At 43.5% G+C, this 21,070-nt stretch overlaps 1 protein-coding gene across 6 annotated transcripts in view; it reads right to left on the bottom strand.

Moving 5' to 3' along the window:
- TLE1 (TLE family member 1, transcriptional corepressor) overlaps nt 1–19,929 on the bottom strand; it is a 79,910-nt gene extending 59,981 nt beyond the window's left edge. For all 6 annotated transcript variants that reach the window (XM_065663885.1, XM_065663891.1, XM_065663890.1 and 3 more), the window contains exons 1-4: nt 18,959–19,929; nt 18,200–18,300; nt 16,448–16,511; nt 16,310–16,354 (exon numbers count right to left, since the gene is read on the bottom strand). In XM_065663885.1, coding sequence (XP_065519957.1) covers nt 16,310–16,354; nt 16,448–16,511; nt 18,200–18,300; nt 18,959–18,982 — 234 coding nt within the window. In that variant the 5' untranslated portion in view covers nt 18,983–19,929. The remainder of the gene's footprint in view (nt 1–16,309; nt 16,355–16,447; nt 16,512–18,199; nt 18,301–18,958) is intronic.
- Between the last annotated feature and the right edge of the window lie 1,141 nt (nt 19,930–21,070).

The raw sequence follows: 21,070 nt of genomic DNA, 5'->3' as shown, positions 1-21,070 counted from the left end.
AAAGTCTGCTTACATTTAAAAAGCAGTTTGCCTACTAGAGGTATTTCCCTCACAGAATTAAATAAAGTACTTAAAATTATTTATTCACTATGAGATTTAATACATCTCCTGTTTCCTGGCTTCAAATGTTTAGTAGAAATTATTCTTATTCACAAACATTAAAAAATATTTTCATCCTCTAGTGAGTTACGAAAATTAAAGTTTAATGCACCATTCACCTAATCTTGCCTATTAAGAGTTCAAGAGGTTGTTTTAGAATAGAGAAAAAAAAAGAATTTTTATTACTTTAAATATAAATCTAGTTATTCAAAAAGCAATGTATGTTCAACTTTCAAGGTGAAATTATCTTCAAGTATACACGCACGTCTGTGTGTATACATATATATACACACATTCTTGAAAGCAAAAACCTTTTCTGAAGGAGTATAGAAGAGCTCTGTTAATCAAGAGTAGACATCAGTAATTGGTAGCATTAGAATAAGCTATATATTCTGGATTTGGGGCTCATACATTTGAAAGTCTTAAGAAAGGTACTTACCAATTACTACTAGAGGCCTCCCAAAGTAGCATAGCTATTATCTCAATGCTGATCTTGAGATACATAGGGCAAGTCAAAAGAATGAGTAAACGAAGAAAACTCTGCAGAAAGCTACTTGAGCATAGACAAACATGACTAATTGCCCGTGTTCTTTGGCTCCTTGGTAAAGTAGACTGTGGAAGCCTGCATCTCTCATGAAAGCCCTCCTAGCTCTATGACAGCTCTTAGCAAAGCATCTCAAGTGCCCTTAATTGTTTGTGTTCTTAATGCAGAGCCTCTTGAATGCATTCATTTTTAATAGAGGACCTGAGAGTGGGGCCCATCAAAGCATGACAAAACTACATCATTCACTGATTCTTGCTGTTGTAATGAATGTCTTTTGATTTATTTGCAAATGGCAAGCTTGCTAGACCCCTAACTGAAGTACTACCCTAGTTTCTGAAATATCATTAAAAATTAACATGACAGAATTCAGCTGCAATTTATAAACTTAAGATGAGCCAATGGATTTTTCTTCGCTCTTTCTTTTTTTTTTTTTGCCCCTGTTCTATCTAATGAAAGACTTAACTGTTTTGACCTAACCATTGCCAAACTCAAGCATCCCTTGCTAAAGTGAATTCTTAACATAATGACAGAAAACAAAGCAGCCAGACTACTAAATACACATTTAAATAAGTAATTTCACCCAACACATAACACAGAGCTTGGATGTACAATTTTTTTTTCTTCTTCCTTGTTAAAAAAAAAAAAAATTAACATGTTTTCCTCTAGTCTATTACAGATTATTTCACATTTTGACAACCTGTACTTTCCAAAGCACCATATAACTTACCATATTTAAATTAATGATTTAACTACCAATTTTTACACTGAAATGAAGAAAGTATAATACAAGTAAGCAAACTCTAACTGTATTTCTCACCACACCTAACACCCATGTGTATTTTATCACTAGCGGTGGAAGCCCTAGCCTATGGGAGCCACCAGCCTCACTTCCGAGTGAAGAATGTTACCTTCCTCTGAGAAGAATTAATCACCTTTCAGCTTCAGGGGGTTCAACAATAAGAATTTGGGGTTTGCAATCAGTACCTATCACACATGTCCCAGTAGTGATTTTAAGTACAGCATCCATGGTCATCTAAAGCAAAAACTGCATCTTACAACACATTAACAATGCGTTGTGATAACCACTATATTAGTGAAGAGACTCCTGAGAGCTGTCCAGACCTTCCTACCTTCCCTTACAAAACAATGCTCTGCTAAAAATGTCCATTTTATGTCAAAAGCTTATTATTCTTTCTTGCAAACTGCACTTCCTATATCATAGAGATCAGTGTATCTGAAAGCACTCTATCACCACTTCTTAGGGACAGACTTATGTATTCTCATTTATTACATTTTTATTTAATTATTTCAACCCAATTTTGACAATCACATTTGTCATTAGACTGGGAAGAACACATTTTAAAAACAATGTATAGAAAGTAAAGCAAGAAAACCAAAAGTTCTGATGATACCAAAAAAGCATGCCCTGATCCATTCTTTTAAAGCAAGAGATTCAGAGAATCAGCCTTTAATTCATCGCAAAGAATATACTGTAAGTTCACACTCATAAAACCTCTAGAAGCTTAATTCTTCTATATTCTGCCTCCACTTGCAACATATACAAAGGCAACATCAAACTCCTGGAAGAACAAAATGGACTCCCTGTCACTTACAGCATGTAACACAGTAACCCACTAGGGAGTAAAGGTCTGCCTTGCACTTTTGGTCATTACTGAATCATTTGAGATTATCTGTGGTGGGGATGAGAAGAAAATCGAAGGCTATGAGAATGCTGCAAATGGCCTGACCTCAGACCAATTTTCATTTCCATCTGTCTAACAGATGTGGAAAAAAGCCACGTGGATAAAATCTCAGTTGCAAGCCAGATATCAGTTAAATATTGTATTTCAAAATACCTAGGGTAAGAAACTGCATGTGTATACTTTAGTCTTGAATTACAGTTTAGTACCTATTTAGTAGAATCACAGAAACAACCAGTACATTCAAACAATGTAGCCTTTATTCTTTTTATCACTGAGATTTTTTCAAAGGCAACAAAAAGCACACATATTCACAAAGCAATTACAAAAAAAGAAACATTTCACTGGGCTTAGCACTCTGCATGCTTTCTTAAAAGTTTGCTTCAGAAGGACTCAAGCATTTCCAAAAATTTGTTACTAAGAACTGGGGGGGTGAGGGGATGTTGGAGGTATAATTAAATCTCAAAACTTAAATATTCAAGAGCCTCAAATGATTAAGGCTAGCATTCTGTGAACTTTGCTGTTCATGAGTTGAATCCGTGTTGAGCACAGAGATATGCATATATTATTAGTGCCCTTTCACTTAAAACGAATACGCTACAGTTTTGGCAATGGCTGAAGTGGGAAAAAAAAATAAATAAAGGCAACATGGCATTTAAAAGTTTAGGCCCCCCATAGTATATCAATGTCAAACAACTGCACGTCAAGCTAAGATTCAATTCAGGTAAGTGCCACTGACAAATTTTCTTGTTCCCAGACGTGCTTTAAGATTATTTTATTGCTTAAAATTTAATTTGTTCCAACTCGCATCTCCATGACAACGTTGGCTAACCCTGCAAATCATTTGGGTAATTGGATATCTTATCTTTCTATTGCTCTCAAATCGAATGATTCTGCTAGAACTGCAGCAGCCAATCAAATTTACAGGCCTCCTGAGTAATAGACTCGCACAAGTAGCCACATTCATCTCCCCTTTACCGCCATATTAACCACCCTGTGACAAACTGTGGAAGCTGGCCTTCAAACTCTATTTTAAATTATAAACACTGTCATTACTAATATTCTCACCAACAGAAGGGGGTGGGAAGGTTTATTCTCAACAGATACTTTAAATTCAATCTGACAAGCGGCAATGAGTAGTATTCATTTCTGCAACAGGAACATCTCTCTATTTTCAGTGTACACTGTCAGTTTACCATAAAGCATCATTAACAAATAGAGCTTTTTCTTTGCCCCACATGTGTACTACACATTTTAATTGTAAAATCAGCTGCCCACAAGATGATGATATTAAAACTCCAAAACACTGGCATGAAAAATCTTTTTGCTATGAAAAAACCCCGAAACACCTCCATACTGCAAGTGGGAGGGTGGGGAAGTAACAGAAATATTAACAGAATAAACACTCAAAATGATAAAGCCACAGAATACTAGATAGATAGTTTCCAAAGTGAAATCATTTGGGCTTTTTTTAATTTAGTACCTAGCGTCCATTTATCTGAATCCTTAGATGTCAATTTAAATTACAGAAAGGTCATGTTAATTTAAACATAAGCTACATATGATGCACAAGTCAACACATACACTTGCCAAACATCTACTACAGGTTTGGACCTCATTCAACTGTAAAGTCAAGTGACCGGATATATTTCAGATGTCTAATTTCAAAGCTCTCTAAAATAATAGAGAAAGGCTGCTGCACAGCTCTCAATGAACCACTGTACAAAACTGCCCAACCCATTCGCAGCTGTAAATCCTGCTGAAACCAAGCCAACTGGCAACAAAGAAGCTGTTGTCAGGATGTTAAAGCCCTCCTTTCACACATCCCCACTATGTCAAGACTCTTCTTAAACTTGGCTAAACAGGACAGTCACCACATTTCTCCTTTAATCCAACTTCAGCCCATTTTGCTCAAGCACTCACAACTACAAAAGGTGTGTTTATCCAAATTTTAGTTCCATAGCTTAGTTTCCATGTGTAAGCTAACCTCCGGTATGCACAGAAGTATTTAAGTCTTTGAAGTAAGCACACAGCTTTAATTTCTAGTTGTTTTCCAGCATACACAGTTCCCACTTCTAATTAGATACCATAAGATACTGAGGGAGTTGGAGACTGACTCCAATTCAGAAGAGGTCTTGCCACCTTAGCTTCCAGAGGTGCGCTTTCTTCAAAACATGCTGGAGACATTTGGACTTGTCCAACATCTCAACTAAGTAGTCAGGCAGAAAACATTACCATAGAAGGAGGGAAAGGGCCAGCTTAGTGGACCATCACTTCAGTAAGTTAAATAAGCTCACAGGAAGCATCCATCAGGTAGAAGAGCAGCCCAGAGTACCACGGGAACCAAGCTAGGAGCAGAGGGTTTGTCAGGAAAAATAAGCCGTAGGAAGAGGGGAATTCATACAATAAGACTGCGCTCTCATGGTGACTAGAAGCAGCATGGTCTTCAAAATTATCCACCATACTCCGCATTATTAGCTCAAGGACATTAAGAACTTAATTTACTCTGGGCAGCTGAGCAACACTACATTATACAAGAATAAGAAGGAGACAAAGAGAACAGAAAAAGGAAGGAGGCATAAAACGCCCCAGCATCTGTTAATTGCTACACCCCTATCAGAAAAGAGCCCTGTTGGCTTTTCATTTAGTTCAGGACATGATTTTAAAGCTACGTCCTATTTTGCTCTCCCTTAACACAAGCCACATCCAAATTTCTGCATACATCCTTGCAGCACCAAACTACTTTACTGGGATGGCAATGCAAAGTCAGAGCTCTCGTATAGCTGAAAATGTGCCTAGAACCACACAATGCTTTAATTTTTAGAAAGTTCCTCAACAAAAGCATTTAATGCCAATAACAAAACTCCCAGTCAGGATTCAGTTCTTATCAACATTCAAGTAAGACTATAATAGCAGGTAGAATCTGGATTTGACAGTAAGCATGCGATCTGAAAAAAAAACAAAAAACAAACAAAAAAAAAAAAAAAAAAAAAAAAACACAACTTCCCCTCCCCCCAAAACCCCACATTAATACAAAGACCTGGGGGAAGGAAAGGAAGGGAAATCAAAGGGGAAAAAAATACACTACATTCACCAGAACTTTAGCAGTAACTACCTAATTAAACTTACCAATAAAGTCACACACACTTCTGTATCTTAAATATGATTTTAACATTTCACAATACTTATCCAGAGCTACATCCAGAGCTCAGTTTCAAAAATCTGTCACATCAGAGAACCAATTTAAGGCCTTAAAGCTGTGTTCATATCAATGCTTCAGGTGCCATCAGGTGACTCGCTAATAGCAGCTAGCAAAGTTATCTACCACATAGGATTTGGAAGGAAGGTGAAAATAACAGATTTTCACTACGTGGGAAAAGGTTTGAAAATCTTTCAAGCAAAACTTTGGGAACATGTCAGTAATTTCTTGCCCATTTCATCTGGTTTTATATACATTCTGTTGCACACAGAATAGAAAAAAATAGTAATTATAGTATCAAGATTACATTCTAAGAGAGAAGAACTGAGCGAAACTGTCCAAACAGTAACTAATTTGATAATACCCAACAATCACTGCAGAGTTTGTCATTATGCAGTGAAGAGCAAAGAATGAAAAAGCCAGCAAGACTTCAGGAAAGCAAACGACAACTGGTAAGATCAGCTTTGTAAGACCCACTACTAAGGAGGTAGATAAAATGGCGTTATGGAGAACTCCCATTTTCTTTATGGAACAATACTAAGGACATGGATGACATCTGAGAATGGAAGAGGAAGGGACAGAGAAAAAAGGGAAGGGATGGAATTGTGCCAACAGACTAAATCCCAAATTCTTAACTGACATACAGGAAAATGCACAGGAAGTGTAAACTAGGTCAAGTGAGGTAGTATGTGCACACGCACACAAGCACGTATTTTTGTAAGTATGTGCCACTAGTAAGTAACAGCTGAAGTAAAGCTTCTGCTCTACAGATTGGAATAGTTGGAGGAGAACAAAAGAGGTGCAATCCCTTCAATTAGAAAAGGAAAGATATAATCAAGGGACACTGAGAAGGCCAGAAAGTCTATACATTTTTGCATCCATCTTAACTGTACAAGAACTACCAACAAGCACATAATTAATACAAATTGATAGTCATGTAAGGTCAACACTGCAGCTTAAGCAGAAAAGCAATAGGTCAGAGAGTTCCACGTAAAACGGTCTTCAAACTGACCAGGCCTGATGAAATAAAACAAAAAAAGCAGGTTAGAGAAGACTATGGACACCTTGCAGAACCTGCCAATGTCAAGTGGATAGGAAATTATGAAACAACAGTATCTAATGGACAGAAAACAGCAAATGAAGGAGCAAAGATACTCCAGCTTAATCACTGTTCAGGGGCACTGAAAAGCTTCTTATCCATAAACATCTCTGTGAAACAGGGATACAAATCCCAACTCAGAAGTACTTTCAGGATAAACAACATCATAATCACGCAATGTCCAAAAATTATGGCTAAGAGAGGCAGATGATGTTAACATCTTCACTAAGAATGACACTGCTAGCACTATTAGGAGCAAGCCAGCACAGCCCAGCTAAAATTTTACTTCGTGGGAACAAGTACAAAACTGCTTGATAATTAACCCATGAATACATCCTTCTCTCCTGCAAATTAAGAAGATCTGCATGCATGATAGGTCCGGTATTTTTAAGTATTTCCCACTAACAAGAGTAAAGATCTCTTCATTTGCCCTAATCCTTAATTTGCAGAGAGCTTCAAGCTGAGAAAGACAGAATATGCTGGAGAATAGCTTCAGAACTCACTTTGCAGTGAATGGGAAAATGGACTACAAAGGAGAAAGAAGGATAGGGATAAATGAGGATAAAGGACCATAGCATGCCTAGACTGGAACATAAAGGAAAAGGAAATAATGGGCCAGGAAGGAATCTCTTGGTCACAGCGGATCAGAAGCTGAACATAAGTCAAAAGCATGCTGTGGCAAAAAAGACTGTCGCCACGGTAAGCCGTACACTAAGTAAGCTTTCTATGCTACTCAGCACGGCATTTCCTCCCCTGGAGTACTGCACTTATTTCAGGCACTGTACATCAGCTGGGCAACAACATTCAGAGAATGAACATTAGACTGCACAAGTATACAAAATGGTTCTGGAAGGCTCTGGAAGGGATCTGCTCTCCCTACCCAGGGTGAAGAAAATTAATAGTAAAGAGCAGATTGAAGCTGTAACTGAAGCAGCACTTCTACAGCAAGGACATAAAAGCATCCTACTACCTTGAGAGCTTGCAAGTCGCCCCTACTGTTAAGTCTTTTGTAACAGATAGGACAAGCACCCTATTAGCAATGACACTGGTTTAGCCAACCCTGCTGGGACACAAGGTGCAGTAGGTCCTTTCTAGTGCTGCAATTCTACAGTTCATATTTCAGTTTAAAAAAATAAACACCCTAAGAGCTTCCCACTGGTCTTGTTAATTGAAGATTTTGCGTTTGCTTAACTGGCAGTTTATGTCCATCATTTGAGGCCACAGACAGCTAGCTGTCTGCAAAGTAACAGCTGGAAACCTGACAACCAATTCGAAAAACAGAAATTCAGAGCGACCTTACACCCAAACTCACACACAAAAAACAGCAGTAAACATTTCAGGTTTGTTCTGGTTTTGTGGTTTGGCTTTGATGGGTTTTGGGGATTTTTTCAGGGGCAGGGGTGGGGTGTGTACAAAGGGGGAGTCAGTTGTGGGGTTGGTTTTTTTTGGGGGGGGGAAGCGTGTTAACAAAGCAAAAATGTTGTGAATGAGAACTGTTGTGGCAATACTGCAAAAGAATGATCTATTAGTAATTTTCCCAAAGAAATCGTGGGATTTTTATTCCCTCCCCCACCCCGGGATTTAATTCAAAGTTTTACATTTAAAAAAGTTGAGATTATCATACCCTGAAGCATAGAGCACAGCAATTCAGGGGGTTTAGAAGACTTAAAACCAATTTCAAGAATAGGCAGATCTCCATAGATCACAAGCCCCACCTAATTTCAAATGTCCTTTCCTTTTCTTGACCTAACAAACACAGGTTTCCTCATAGACTTAACACCTAATCAAGATGCAGCTGAACAAGCATACCAGTTTTTGCTCCCCATCTCCAAAAGTGAAAGCTACCTTTTTGGTTTTGCTTGCTAATCCATAAAAGCCTTTAAAATGGCACAAATAGAGGCAGCAGCACTTTGTTCTCTAAATCAATTTTATCCTCAGCCATCAACTAGATGTTCCAGCACTGAGAAAGAACAGTCCTTCCCTTCTAATTCAAAAATCCATACTACCATTGCCCTTGCAAACTGCTAAACAAGCAGTATCGGCAATTCACTTGTGTTCTGTAATATATTTACTGCAAATCCCAACAGCTTGCCTCCTAATGCAGTTTTCTATTCTGTCTGTTCTTGTCAATACACTGACTGGTCACCTTACAAGTGAGTTGCTTTGACTGGCTGTTTACACAAACATCAAAAAGCTTCAAGAGGAATAAGAAAAGACCGAACAGAAAAAAAAAAAACAACATCGATACTACTTGGGGAGGGGAAAAGAAAAGAAAAAAAAAACCCAACCAAAACCCAAATGAAACAATAACTAACCAAACAAAATAAATTAAGAAAATCACACACCAAAAGCCCCCACATCAAAACACAAGTTAACCTCAGTTTCTGTTTTGTTATCACATTGTTAGCTCTTTGGATCACCTAAGTAGGAAGTATTTTCAGATAAGCAGCCCTGACACAAAGCTTACCCAACACCCATCAAAGAACTTTAATCTGCAATTTAATCATCTGTGCTAATATGTTCACACATCTGCAGAACATAAAGAAAAGGTGAATGCTACTGGCTAACCCCCAGTTAGAGACTGGACCATCACCACTGTGCAAACCATCATTACCCACAGAATACTACTGTCACTATAAAAGTTCAATGAAACCTACCAAACGGGTTCATTTCCTGAACTGTTTCCCTCATACTAGAAAGTATGTTTTGTAACAGCTAGGCTTGCCAACAACTGAAATACTCAACACAAGGTTGAAGTACCACTATTACCCTATGAAATAACGCTATAAGCCTTTCTGTATTCCAATTTCACTTAAACATACAGTGATTATGGTTCCAACTGAGAGAATTCAACAGTGTTCAATTTGTTCATATGAATCTTGAAACAGCAACAGAACAAGCCATTTTTCTTAAGTACCAAAAAAGGTGCATCACTAGGCCTTCTTTAAAAGAAACAACCTCAAGAAATAACTGATTTTCAAACTTAGTCAGATTTAAACTAGAGTTCTGTTAAGAATAAATTCAATTTCAGCAAGCTCTACTCTTCAGCCGTCTCCAGCACTATACCATCAACAGTTCACCAGTGGAGTTTCACTGGGGCCTTTACTGCAATCCATTTTATGAGCATGCTCAGCAGTGAGTTGGAAAAGACAGCCAGCAGTAAGAAAGCTTGCTCCATAAGATAATTCATTCAAAGTAAAAACAATGGCTGAAGTCTAAGTGGGCAATGAAAAGAATTTTATCTAAACAAAATTTTCACACAATGGGAATAGCCATCCCTAGCCTCAATGTGAAATGATGGCTCCTGGTATTAAAATCATCTTTCATGAGCCAAAACTCAGTAAAAGGCAAGCCCAGCAGTTCCAACATTTCATGGCAGTCTAAAGAGAAATAAAATGTTGGGAAATTTAAAGAAGAAAAGGAGGGGGAAAAGAAAACAAAATATTTGAAAAGAAAAAATAAAAAGAAAAGCATACAGAAAACAGAATTATGTGATAATATAAATTTCTGGTTCACCTGCACCTTCAGAACTGCAGGTAGTTCTAGTCCTCTCATTTCAACAGGCTAAGCTAAAAATTAGAAAGGTTGAACGAAAAGCAATGAAGATAACCAAAGAAAGCCACACAACTGTGTAGGTTGGGACTGCCCAACCTGACAAGGAATCAACACAGATGGGTTACAACACAGATACTAAATTTTTACTTCATTGAAAAAAGCAGGTAGGCATCAACGACTTGTCTGTTCTGAGAACTAGGGGCAACCAAAGAAAGTCCAAAGCAAAGAAAGGTTGGTTTTTTGCCCTACACCTGGGCCAACCTCCTCTCCACCACAGCCAGGGTGAAAACACACCATAAAGCAATTGCGTAGAAGAGGTCAAGAGCTGTCCTGGTTCTTCAATACGCATCAGCCCCTAACCCTCATGTTGGTGAAGGCTACACCCCATGTTAGAATGCAAGAGCATGACTGCAAGCAGCTAGCTGATTAAAATTTAAAAGTGATCCCCTTGTTTGGAAAAAAAGGAAGACGCTGACAAAGTTGAGCAAGTCACTAAATGACACCAGTACGATGATCAGGCAATCAGAGCATGCAATGTACCAGGAAGAAGTTAGATTTGTTTAGTTTCAAGAAAAGGAGGAGTAATGGGAGAGGTGATCTGATTGCTGACAGACATGATTATGGAGAAGACTAAACCAGATTCTTCTTAGAAGTGCTCAGCAAGACAACAAAAGGCATGCAATGATCACCAGTGCAGAAAGGCAAAGTCATAGCTAGTGAAAGAAAAAATTCTTCCCTATAAGGGTAGGTCAAATACTGCAACTTGTTGCCCAGAAAATGTCACACCGTGTTACCTCCACAAACTACTTCAGATGGAAACTTGATACTTGCAGAAGGTTGTTTGAACCTGGGACCAACTTGCAAGTACTTCAAAAGCCATGGCCTAGAAGTAATCCTGAGGACTAACCCGTTAAATTATCTGTTTTGACAAATACATTCAGGGAAAATGCGAACTTCTCCCTGTCAGCTGTTGTTCTTCCCTTTCTGAAAGAAACTACATAAGAAACTACTATTGCTCAAATAGCTACATTCAGAGCCCAAGTAAGAAGTGTGATGCAAAAGACAAAAATAGTAGTGTTTGACATAATTGCCACTGTATTTCCCTAAATCTTACCTCAACTGGAAAGATAACCTCACCAGTTCTACTCAAAGCTGTTATCATTTTTAAAATAACGGTACCATGCAGTCTTTTGGTAAGCGCCAGTTAACCTAAGGCTGTTTTTAAAGGCTTTTACTGTATGCCAATGGTGACCTACTATCAAGCCTGAAAGATCTTCTTTCATTTTGCACAGGAGACACAATGCAATTTTATTGCTTGGCTATGAACACTTAAAGTGCTTGAGTAGGGTGGGAGGAAAAGCAATTCAAATGCATAGCTTGATTTGGTGTAACAACCAGCAGGAGGAAAAGCATTAAGCTTTTTTCCCTGGAATCTGTTCTGACAGAAGGGTACTATACACTCACAAAATGTCTTCCCTCTTACTCCTCTCCCTACCCCAAAAATTACCAGGGCATTTTTTTTGCCCACTTGAACCAGTATATAAAGTACATTATCAGACATTTGGTAATGTGCATTGCAGCAAAGCAAGGAAGTAGGAATACTGGAGGAACACGTTTCATCTCTCGCCATGGTTCTATGAGGAACCCAAAACCTTGTAGATCAAGTCTAAAATGAGAGATAATCAGGAAGTGTTTAACGTAAGTACAGTTTTTACACTGTGACATACTTTCAGATTAGGTTGTATATAAAGTTGACATAGGAGATAGTATCTGACAATCCAGTTATATAAAAGCTACGCAGAGATGTATTTCACACAGTGCCCTGAATCTGTCAGATAATTCCTTCACAATAACTCTGGCCTCGAGCTTAAAATGTGGTTCAGAAGTTGAGGTCATTAGTCTTTTCTCTACATTCAAACTGGCAACTCTAGTTGTAGTAGAATAGGCTGCACTGCTGATACAACTGTACTCATTTAGAAACCAAATGTTCGTATAATATGTACAATTTTTTGAGTGACAAATATTATGTCCCAATCAACCTTACTATTTCCTCTTTTAAATAAAAACAGGTTTTTATTTAAAACGTCTTATGTGGCAGTGCCAACTGTAAAATGTTCTTGAAATACCCACTGCACACCACCAAAACCTGAATGATTCATGAAGTCTTTCATTCCAACAATTAAGACGCAAGTAGGAAGAAAAAAACTATCTCTAAACCCCTTTCCACAGCACAGCCATCCTACTCAGGAGCTGTAGAGAGCTAACTAAGCTCCTTAAATCCCTCCTATTTAACCCACTCCTAAAGAACATCATGATGTTCTAATGAGGTATAAGATTCTGTCCTTTGCTGTAAAACACTGGCAATTATTCCACGAAACAGTCCAGGTTAAACCAGACTTTTAACTCTCGCACAACTGGTTAACATAATGCAGTTTTAGAGTTTGCATACTCTTCTACAAGAGGCAAGGTACTGAATGGCAGATCTGCCTTCAGGCAGGTCACAGAGATCACAATAACCCACCCAAACAGAAGGAAACCTAGCTGTCATGGCTGGGATAGCAGAAACCCACATACTGTAGTAGTTTATATAGTCTGTCAGTTGGTTCAGCAGTGATGAATTTCTCTTTCTTTGGCTGCCTGCCACTGAACAAAAGCTAATCTTTCACCTAAACAATCAAGGCATTGAATGCACAGGAAGCCTTATCTTCTGACTTATGACATAAGATCACACACACAGCTGGTGAAAATAAAGAGGCGCTGCCCTGAATAGCCAAGCGAAGCAACTCTTTAAGTACAGTGTGATTTTTAACACCCAACCAACTCCACATCTTGGCACTAGCAGCTGATGCATCTGTTTTGCCAGCCACAGATGTCACAGTGGAAAAATCTGACTCGGACAGTGTATCACAGAAGAGAAATTTAAGACCATGTAATATATCCTTAACTCATTCTGTCTTCTGGACACATATATGAAAACAGTATTTGCATCTATCATAAAAGAAACTTCAGGTGCTTGTTTCTGTTTCAGGTGTGCAAAACTTAGTGACTATTCACCTTAAAATAATTTATCTGGAAACAAGATAGAAGAATCCACACACAGCATACACTTGACAGCTAAACTCTGAAATTCTTTAAAAAAAAAAAAACAAAAAAACCGAAAACAAACCACCAAAAAAAACCCAACTCAGAGAAACTGGGGGTGGGGGAGGTGTGGGGAAAACCCAACAAAAAACAAACCCCCACACACTAAACCACAAAACCCACTAGCCACAAATATGCCAAAAACATTATTTCCTGACCACTGTTCAGCCAGCAAGTTGAAATGTAGGAGCAGTACCTCAATTTAAGTACACAGTTAAGCAATTAAACACTAAGATACAAAGCTAAAGTTGTGAAGGAAGCCTTATATGGCCATTTCTGGACTCAAATGCAACATATTCATGTGGAAAGCTCTGCAGCATGTATGGGACGTTTACCTCAATTTAAATCCGTTTATAACAACATTTAAGTCCCAAGTAACTTTGTTTCATCAAAATGATTACCAAATTAAACAAAGAGGGACTGGCTGATGCCACTGCATCAGTACAAGTCAATCCTCTCATATGCAGGCAAACCGTGACTACTTCATTTTATCCACATGACTCTACCTTAACAATTATTTACACACCACACTGCATAAGGAAACACTGCCGCAGTCTAATTTTTTGGTTTTCAATCAGCAGCCCATGCATTCTGAAGGGCTTCCCACAGACTGCATGCAGCATCCACGTATCAGGCAGGCCTTAAAAACATTAAAGCTTGTTCAGTAGAAAGTTTCCCCATCACTGCATTTTTCGGTAACAAAGATGTTGTCAGAAATGGCAATTTTTCATGTCCCTTGATGATGCCTTGCTAGCATTTGGTTATAAGCCATAAAGCAGGAATAATTTCAGCCTGTCAGGAGTGTAGCTAATGCCCAGTTTCCCCCTAGAGAGAATTCCTGTCAAATGTAATGAGAGCTCCAAAGGCCCTCTCTACAACATAATGAGCACTTAGGCCATGCTGGTGATCAGCCAGCAAAAAGCATCAATTTGAGCCTGGCTACACCCTTGGGGCTAGACGTCACCAGTTTTAATAAGAATTATGATTACTATCTGCCAAAAGCCTCCTCAGGACTTATTGTTAACGGTGGAAAATACAGAAGAATGTCACTGGTAGGGTTTTTTTTTTTTTTTGTTTCCTGTAATCTAAGACCACCTAGACATTGAACTGTAACACCATTTGGCATCCTCACTGGAGGCATCTAAATCGGGAGTCTTTCTTTAACATGAAGGTGCTACTTTTATTGGAAATTAGAACTACTTAACATGTAAAAGCATAGTATCTAAGACTCATACGCAGGGAAATGTATTACCCCTCAAATGCTTATTACTCTTTTAGCAGCCTACACAGAGCAAGGGTGCTCTTGCTCTCCTTGGCTAGGACCCATACAGGTATAATCTTAAAAGCTCCCAGAGTACCACTGCCTACTGGGTATCGAATTATACTCGCCATACATACAGAACATTAAACCCTTGCAATACACAGATGTTAAGGTCGAAGTGGAAGCCTCACTTTCCACTCTTTAGTCCTTTGGGCTTAACTGATTTCATCTAAAATTAACTCCCAGTACATTTACTGAAGTCGCATGCTCTCTTCAAAGGTCTTCACAAAACAACATCCACTTCACACCAAACAAGGCTGCTATACAGGTGATGTTGGCTTCCTCATGGGATACAGTGTGCCAAAAAGTTGTTTAAGAGAATAAAAGAAAAAAAAAAAAAAAAAAAAAGAAAGAAATTCAAGACAGAAATCTCCAAATCACGAAGCCTGGAAAAGTCACATCACAGAAAAACTTAAGCTCTTTTTGAACATTAGAAACATGAAGACTAATGCAGCTACAGCAGAGAACAACGTCAAACACAACTGTAGCTGCTCTGCCTTAAAAAAACACACCAAAAGAGGCTGTCATAATATTTCTTTTTCCACTGGCATTTTGGATTCAAGCAAGTGTACTTCTAAGAACCAAGAGAACACCTACTCAGCTTTGCAGACAAAAAGTTGCCATGGAATTACAATACCATCTTACTAAATATAGTATTTTCAGGGGGGGGAAGAAAATACATATATAAAAAAATAAAAATAAAAAAAGTTAAAATCAAAGAGTCCAGAGTTACAAAAGCAAAATTCAACTCTGCAATTCACTTGCTTAATGAAAGTCTTTGAATATACTGAAGATCTGAAGCCTGAACTAATCAATTTCTTCGCTGTGCCCTAGCCGGTCAGCCATGCTCTTTAATTTAATGAAACAAGAGTTTTAGATGAAATAGCATATACACATCAAGAAAGAATTGTATTGTTGCACTTTGAAATGTGTCCAACTGTGCAACTTCATCTAATGATAATTTTTTTTAAGAGGCCATCGATTTCTGAAAGACTTATTGTACTAGCATCTTGATGAAAAAGTGAATGTCAGCATATCTACAGAATACTTACACCCTGCCATTAATGCTTTATTTGGCAGACAATGACTACTCAATTGAGGGTCCTCTGGGCTGAGCAATCATTTAGCTTTTCTTCTCTTTTGAGGTCCTTAGTGTCTTGTTCCAGTTCAATACTCTTTTTATTCACCATTATAGTGGCCATAAGTGTGAATTTTATGGGAACTTGCAGGCTCATAGTCATAACTAGAGCTTTCCAAGTCACTAATCTTTTCATACCTTTAAATGGCAAGGATTTGAGCAACTGTCAATACATACGCTACACACGCATAAGACTAGTTCTGCACATCAAAGGCTCTATCACTAACAAAATAAAACAGCGTAAAGCACCGAACTGTATTTTGAAGCTTCAGACACAAGATGTTTCTTATTTTTGCCAACATCTTACAGGACCAATACCAAGAAAGCCTTGTTGCTCAACCTGATCTATACCTCATTTGACAGCAGGTAGGCAAGGGTTTACTAATCACAGCTACAAATCATAGCTATTGATTCAGACACATGATACAGTCCTTTCAAGGTAAACAGAATGACTATATTTAAATGCACTAGACAGACTGAATATTTTGTGGTTTAGAAAACAAAGCGCCTTACCTGTTTGTGCATTTCAATGTTTAATCCATACGACATTTCATAATACTGCAAATAAAGGAGCATACGTTATCTTGTTATGCTGACTTACACTAAATTAGGAGATATTTACTGAAATAAAGAAAAAACAAATACACTTACCATCACATAGTGCCTCTGCATTTCTGTCTTTTCGCTTGCCAGTTTCTCACATTCCAATTTAAGGCTACAAAACAGATCACACTTTAATGTAACATGTCATTTGTTTTGACATGTACCCACTTTATTTGTATTTGACAGAAGCAACTAATTAAAAAAATCATAAACTAACAGACAAATACAGACAGAAAAACTTAATTCACACATGAAACACAAAGGCTGAGCAGGAAATTTAAAAGGTACTTCGTGGGTGCTGTGTGAGACCCGAACTGCCTCCAGAACTCAAATATATCCAGTATTTATGCTTTGACAGGGAGCTGGCATGAAGTGCTACAACTTTCAAGCTATAAAAGGATCTGAATTTCTCCAAAGTACTACTTGTCAGTAGTCAGGCATTTCTTTGTACCCAGCATTCAGTAAATTACTGCCAAGTAACACCACTCACGTTTACAAATTACAACTGAGTATGTCTATATAATTCTTAAGGTTAAGTAATCTCGAGCTAGCTTTATCTTGCCCACAGTTTGAAAATCAGTAACTCTGACTATCATTTGATAGCAGGTTTGTTTTCTATTTATTTTTCCATAAATGAAGTTGAATTTGGTACTTGCATATCTCAACACTAACCACAGCTCAGTTCTGACTAATTTCACTGAGGGCAAATGCCTCCATGGTCCCTTTGTTCTCTGCAAGCTATTCTTGTTTTGGGTCCTTTCCTGTTGTTTTTGGTTTGGATATTTGGGTTGTTTGGTTTTTTTGTTTGTTTGTTTGTTCGTTTTTAATGACACTAGTAAGCATTCTGGGGAACAGTTTAGTGTGTAAGTCAGCCTTTTTAATTTACCATTGCAATGCTGAATGTTTACACTGTATTTCTAAAGTAATAAATGACTTTAACAAGCTAACGATTTCAGGTAAGACTAAAAATACAGCATCTTAAGTAATAAAAAGGAAGCCCAAGCAACACCAGGCTATTTCTACCTGAGAAACCTGCAAAGCATTTTATTCTTAGCCAGATCTTGCTGGGGCACGTAAGTACAAAATTAAGATCAATGCCCTTTAATGGCACTTGCCCTGTGTATGCCAAGAACCAACACCCTAAATCCCTATAAGGGCTTCATCAGCAAGAACGTATAAACTCAACAAGAACACCTAAAGGACAGCACAACAGTCAAACGCACGTCAGTATTTCCACATCAGCTCTGCGTTAGTACTCCAGTACTTGGGTGCTTTCACACTCCTCGGCTCTTTAAGAAACATATGTTGGCTTTTCATTAACCTTTGCATTAGCACCACACACAAGTGAGCAAACATGAGAATTTGCCTCCGTAACGTCCTGTGCCACAGAATTAGCGCAGGTCATCCCTCTATACTTTTAAAAAATCCCCCACGCAACGATACCCAACAAACAGGGCGGGTTGAGTGCATGAAAGCGCCGAACCGCTCTAGCTTCCACGGCACCTCCCTCCCGCCGCTGCCCGGGCCTCAGCCCTGCGGGACGACCCCTCAGGTGCACGGCAGCCCCGCCGCCCCGCCACCCCGCTCCGACCTCCTCGGACCCGCAGCCGCCGCGGACCGGGCGCCCCGCGCCACCCAAGCGCGAACCGACGCCGCCGGGGACCGGGCCCCGCTGCGCGGCGGGGCTGAACCGCGACGCCGCACGCCACCGCCTGGACGCTGCCGCTCAGTGCAGTCCCCCATGCCCGGCCGGGGACGGGGACAACCACCCCCGGCCCGAGGCGGCCCGCAGCCCCTCACCTGTGGTACTGCGCCTGGAGGAACTGGAACTCCTCCTTGATGCGGTCCAGCGACTCCGGAATGGTGAATTTGAAAGGCTGGCCCGCAGCCTGGTGCGGGGTCTGGCGCGGCGGCGGCCGGCACGGGAGAGAGAGGCACGTTCAGACACGGCGCGGCCGCCCCGCGGGAAGAGAGGAGGACGGCGCTGCCCGCCGCGGCAGGGCCGCAGGGATGCGAGGAAGCAGAGAGTGAAGCGAGGAGGCAGAGGAGAGCCCGGCCCGGACGCCGCCGCCCCGGGGCGCTGCTCACTTGTTACCCACCTTCCCGTCCCTCATCTGCGAGAGGCGAGGCTCGCCACGCTCAGGGAGCCGCTCCGGCCCCGACCCACCCGATCCTGCCACCACCACCTACAGGAGAGCGGGGCGTGCCGGCTCCTCCCAGCCGCCCCCCGCCGCAGGGGCACTGCCGGGTGTCGCATCCGGCGGGGATGGGGGTGCTCACGCTCGGGCCGGCGGCGACCCCCCGCAGCATCCCCAAGGCAAATAAGTTTCCCGCGAAGCAGAAGGGATGGGGGGAAAGTGGGGGATCGGGGGAAACGTCCCCTCTCCGGCCACGCCCGCAGGCAGCATGTGCCGCTCCTCCCCGGAGAGGACAAACTTGAGAGGGCGTCCAGCCACTCTGACCCCCCATTCGGGCGGGGAGCTGGGGGTGCGCAGCGGCAGGCAGCGCCCACAGCTAGCAACGCCCAGCCCCGCGGAAGGACGCCCGGGCCGTACTTACAGGGTGCCGGCTCTGGGGAAACATGACTCCGGTCGCGGAGGGTGTCCCTCGCAGCGCGGCTCTGGCAGGGAGCCCCCCGCCCTGCCCCGGCTTCACGCCCCGGGGCGCCGAGGGGGCAGGAGCAACGACTCCCGCCGGCCGCCTTCCCTCCTCTGCCGCGCCTTTCAGTGCCCCCGCCGCGGGAGCATCCTCCGGCCGCGGGGTCTTTTGTTGCTGCTGCTCTGGGGAGTGTTGGGGGGCCCGGGACAGGTGGGTGGGCTCCGCTGGGGACTGTCACAGCCGCTCCGCAGCGCCCGGGTGCGGCGGGACAGGACGGGATCCGGCGTAACGAGGGGGCACCGCCGCCGCCCGGATGAACGGTCCGCTCCCCTTCCTGGGCTCCGGGGTTGCAGATGTAGCTGTAAGGCTGGAGAGCCCGGGCGGAGGCAACTCCTCTCCCCACTCCTGCCCCTCACCAAGGAGGCGGGGAGGCGGGGGGGTGGTGGTTGGAATCCAGCCGGGAGAACGCGGTGTCAGCGGCGGGACCGTCGCAAGCGGTGGGGGCGAGAGGAAGTCTCCGCAGACGGCCGCGCTGCTCCCGGGAGTCGGTGAACGGACCAGGTCATCAGCAAGACACGGAGCGGCCAACAAGGGAGGAAGCCGGGAGGCGGCGGGCGGGAGGCTTGCGCAGCCGGCCCCGACCGGCGCCGCTCCAGTAGCACATGCACGACACGCAGGGGGGGCAGGGAGAGGGAGCCACACACGCAGCCGAGACTCCTCCGTTACTCGCAGATAGGTCCCTCGGACAAAAGAGAAACGAAAACAACGCTTAGCGCTAAAGCCCGCTAGCCCGACCGGCCAATCCGCCCGCCCCGTCGGCGGAGAAGAAAAAGAAGAAACAAAAAGAACACAAAAGCGTCCGTGTCGGGGCTAGCTCCGACGGGAACCTCCTTCGTGCGGCGGCACCACTGCAGCCTCCTCTGGGCGGGCGGGCGGGCGGGCGCGCACCGAAGAGCCGCGCGTCTCAGCAGAGCGCCCCGCGCGCGGCGCCCCGCGGCCCCGCCGCCACCATCGCCGCGCTCCCGGGCAGCCCGGACAAAGTTGTCCCCGACCGAAGGCGGCGGGAGCCCGGCAGCCCCTGCGCGGGCCGGTGGCTCGGGAGGCGCCGCGCTGCTCCGCGCCGCTCACATTCGCACGCGGTTTCACACTCCGCCAGCTAACCGGCCGCGCGGCACCGCCCACCCCTCCGCGCGGGGGGGAGCGCCGCGGCCGCTGGCCAATCGCCGACCCCGGAGGCAACGTGGGGCCGTGATGCGCGGGGGCGCCGCGGACCAATGGCGAGAGCGCATGTCCCACCGCCTCTCTGCCTTTCGCTGGGAGCCGTTTGTGGCGGAGCGGCAGGGGCTCCGCCAGCCAGCCAATCGGAGGGCGCGAAGCCCTCGCAGCCGCCGGGAGGGGGGAAGGCCGCCGGGAAGGGGCGTGGGGCGGGGGTGCCGTCAGTCAAAGTAACGTGGGGCGAGCGGGCGGGAGCCGAGGGCAGGGCGCCTGCGCGTGTTGGCCGCGGGGGCTGCGGCCCGCGGAGCCGGGCGCGTTGCCGGTCGGTGGCTGTTGTGTGCCGGCGCGGGGCCGCCACTGCCGCCCCAGGGTCTGCGCCCCGGGCCGGGCTGCCCGGCGGCCTGGCGGGGCGGCTGCGCTGCCCGCGGGTCTTCGCCCAGCGCCGGTCGGCGCCTGCCGGCTGCCCCGTGCCGGCAGCCGGAGCTGTGGGTCGGGCCGGCCGTCACGGCCTCTTCACCCGCCCTGCGTGCGCGGCGGTGCCGGTGCGCACGGTAGCACCTGCTGGCGGTGCTGCCGGCGGCGCAGGAGCGCTGCGCGGAGGACGGAACCTGCCGGCTGTTTGCCTCGCTCCAGCGCGTCGGCTGAAGCGTGGGTCGCAGTGACCCCCTGGTACGGCGGGCGTCGGCCTTTGGGGGAAAGTGGTTTTCTGCGTAAGAGGGGTCTCGCAGGCAGGGGAAAGCTGTCAAGAGCTTTGCTGCTGTGTTTTATAGGCCCACTCGAGGTTGGTGAGGGTCAAACAAATCCCACAGATTCTGCGTGTGGCGCTAATGAGATGACAAACGGCGACGCAGCTTGCAG

The sequence above is a fragment of the Lathamus discolor genome, chromosome Z (assembly GCF_037157495.1).
Source record: "Lathamus discolor isolate bLatDis1 chromosome Z, bLatDis1.hap1, whole genome shotgun sequence".
Classification (NCBI taxonomy): Eukaryota; Metazoa; Chordata; class Aves; order Psittaciformes; family Psittacidae; genus Lathamus; species Lathamus discolor.
The sequence above is the reverse complement of the archived record's forward strand: the minus strand, read 5'-3'. Positions and strand labels throughout refer to the sequence as shown.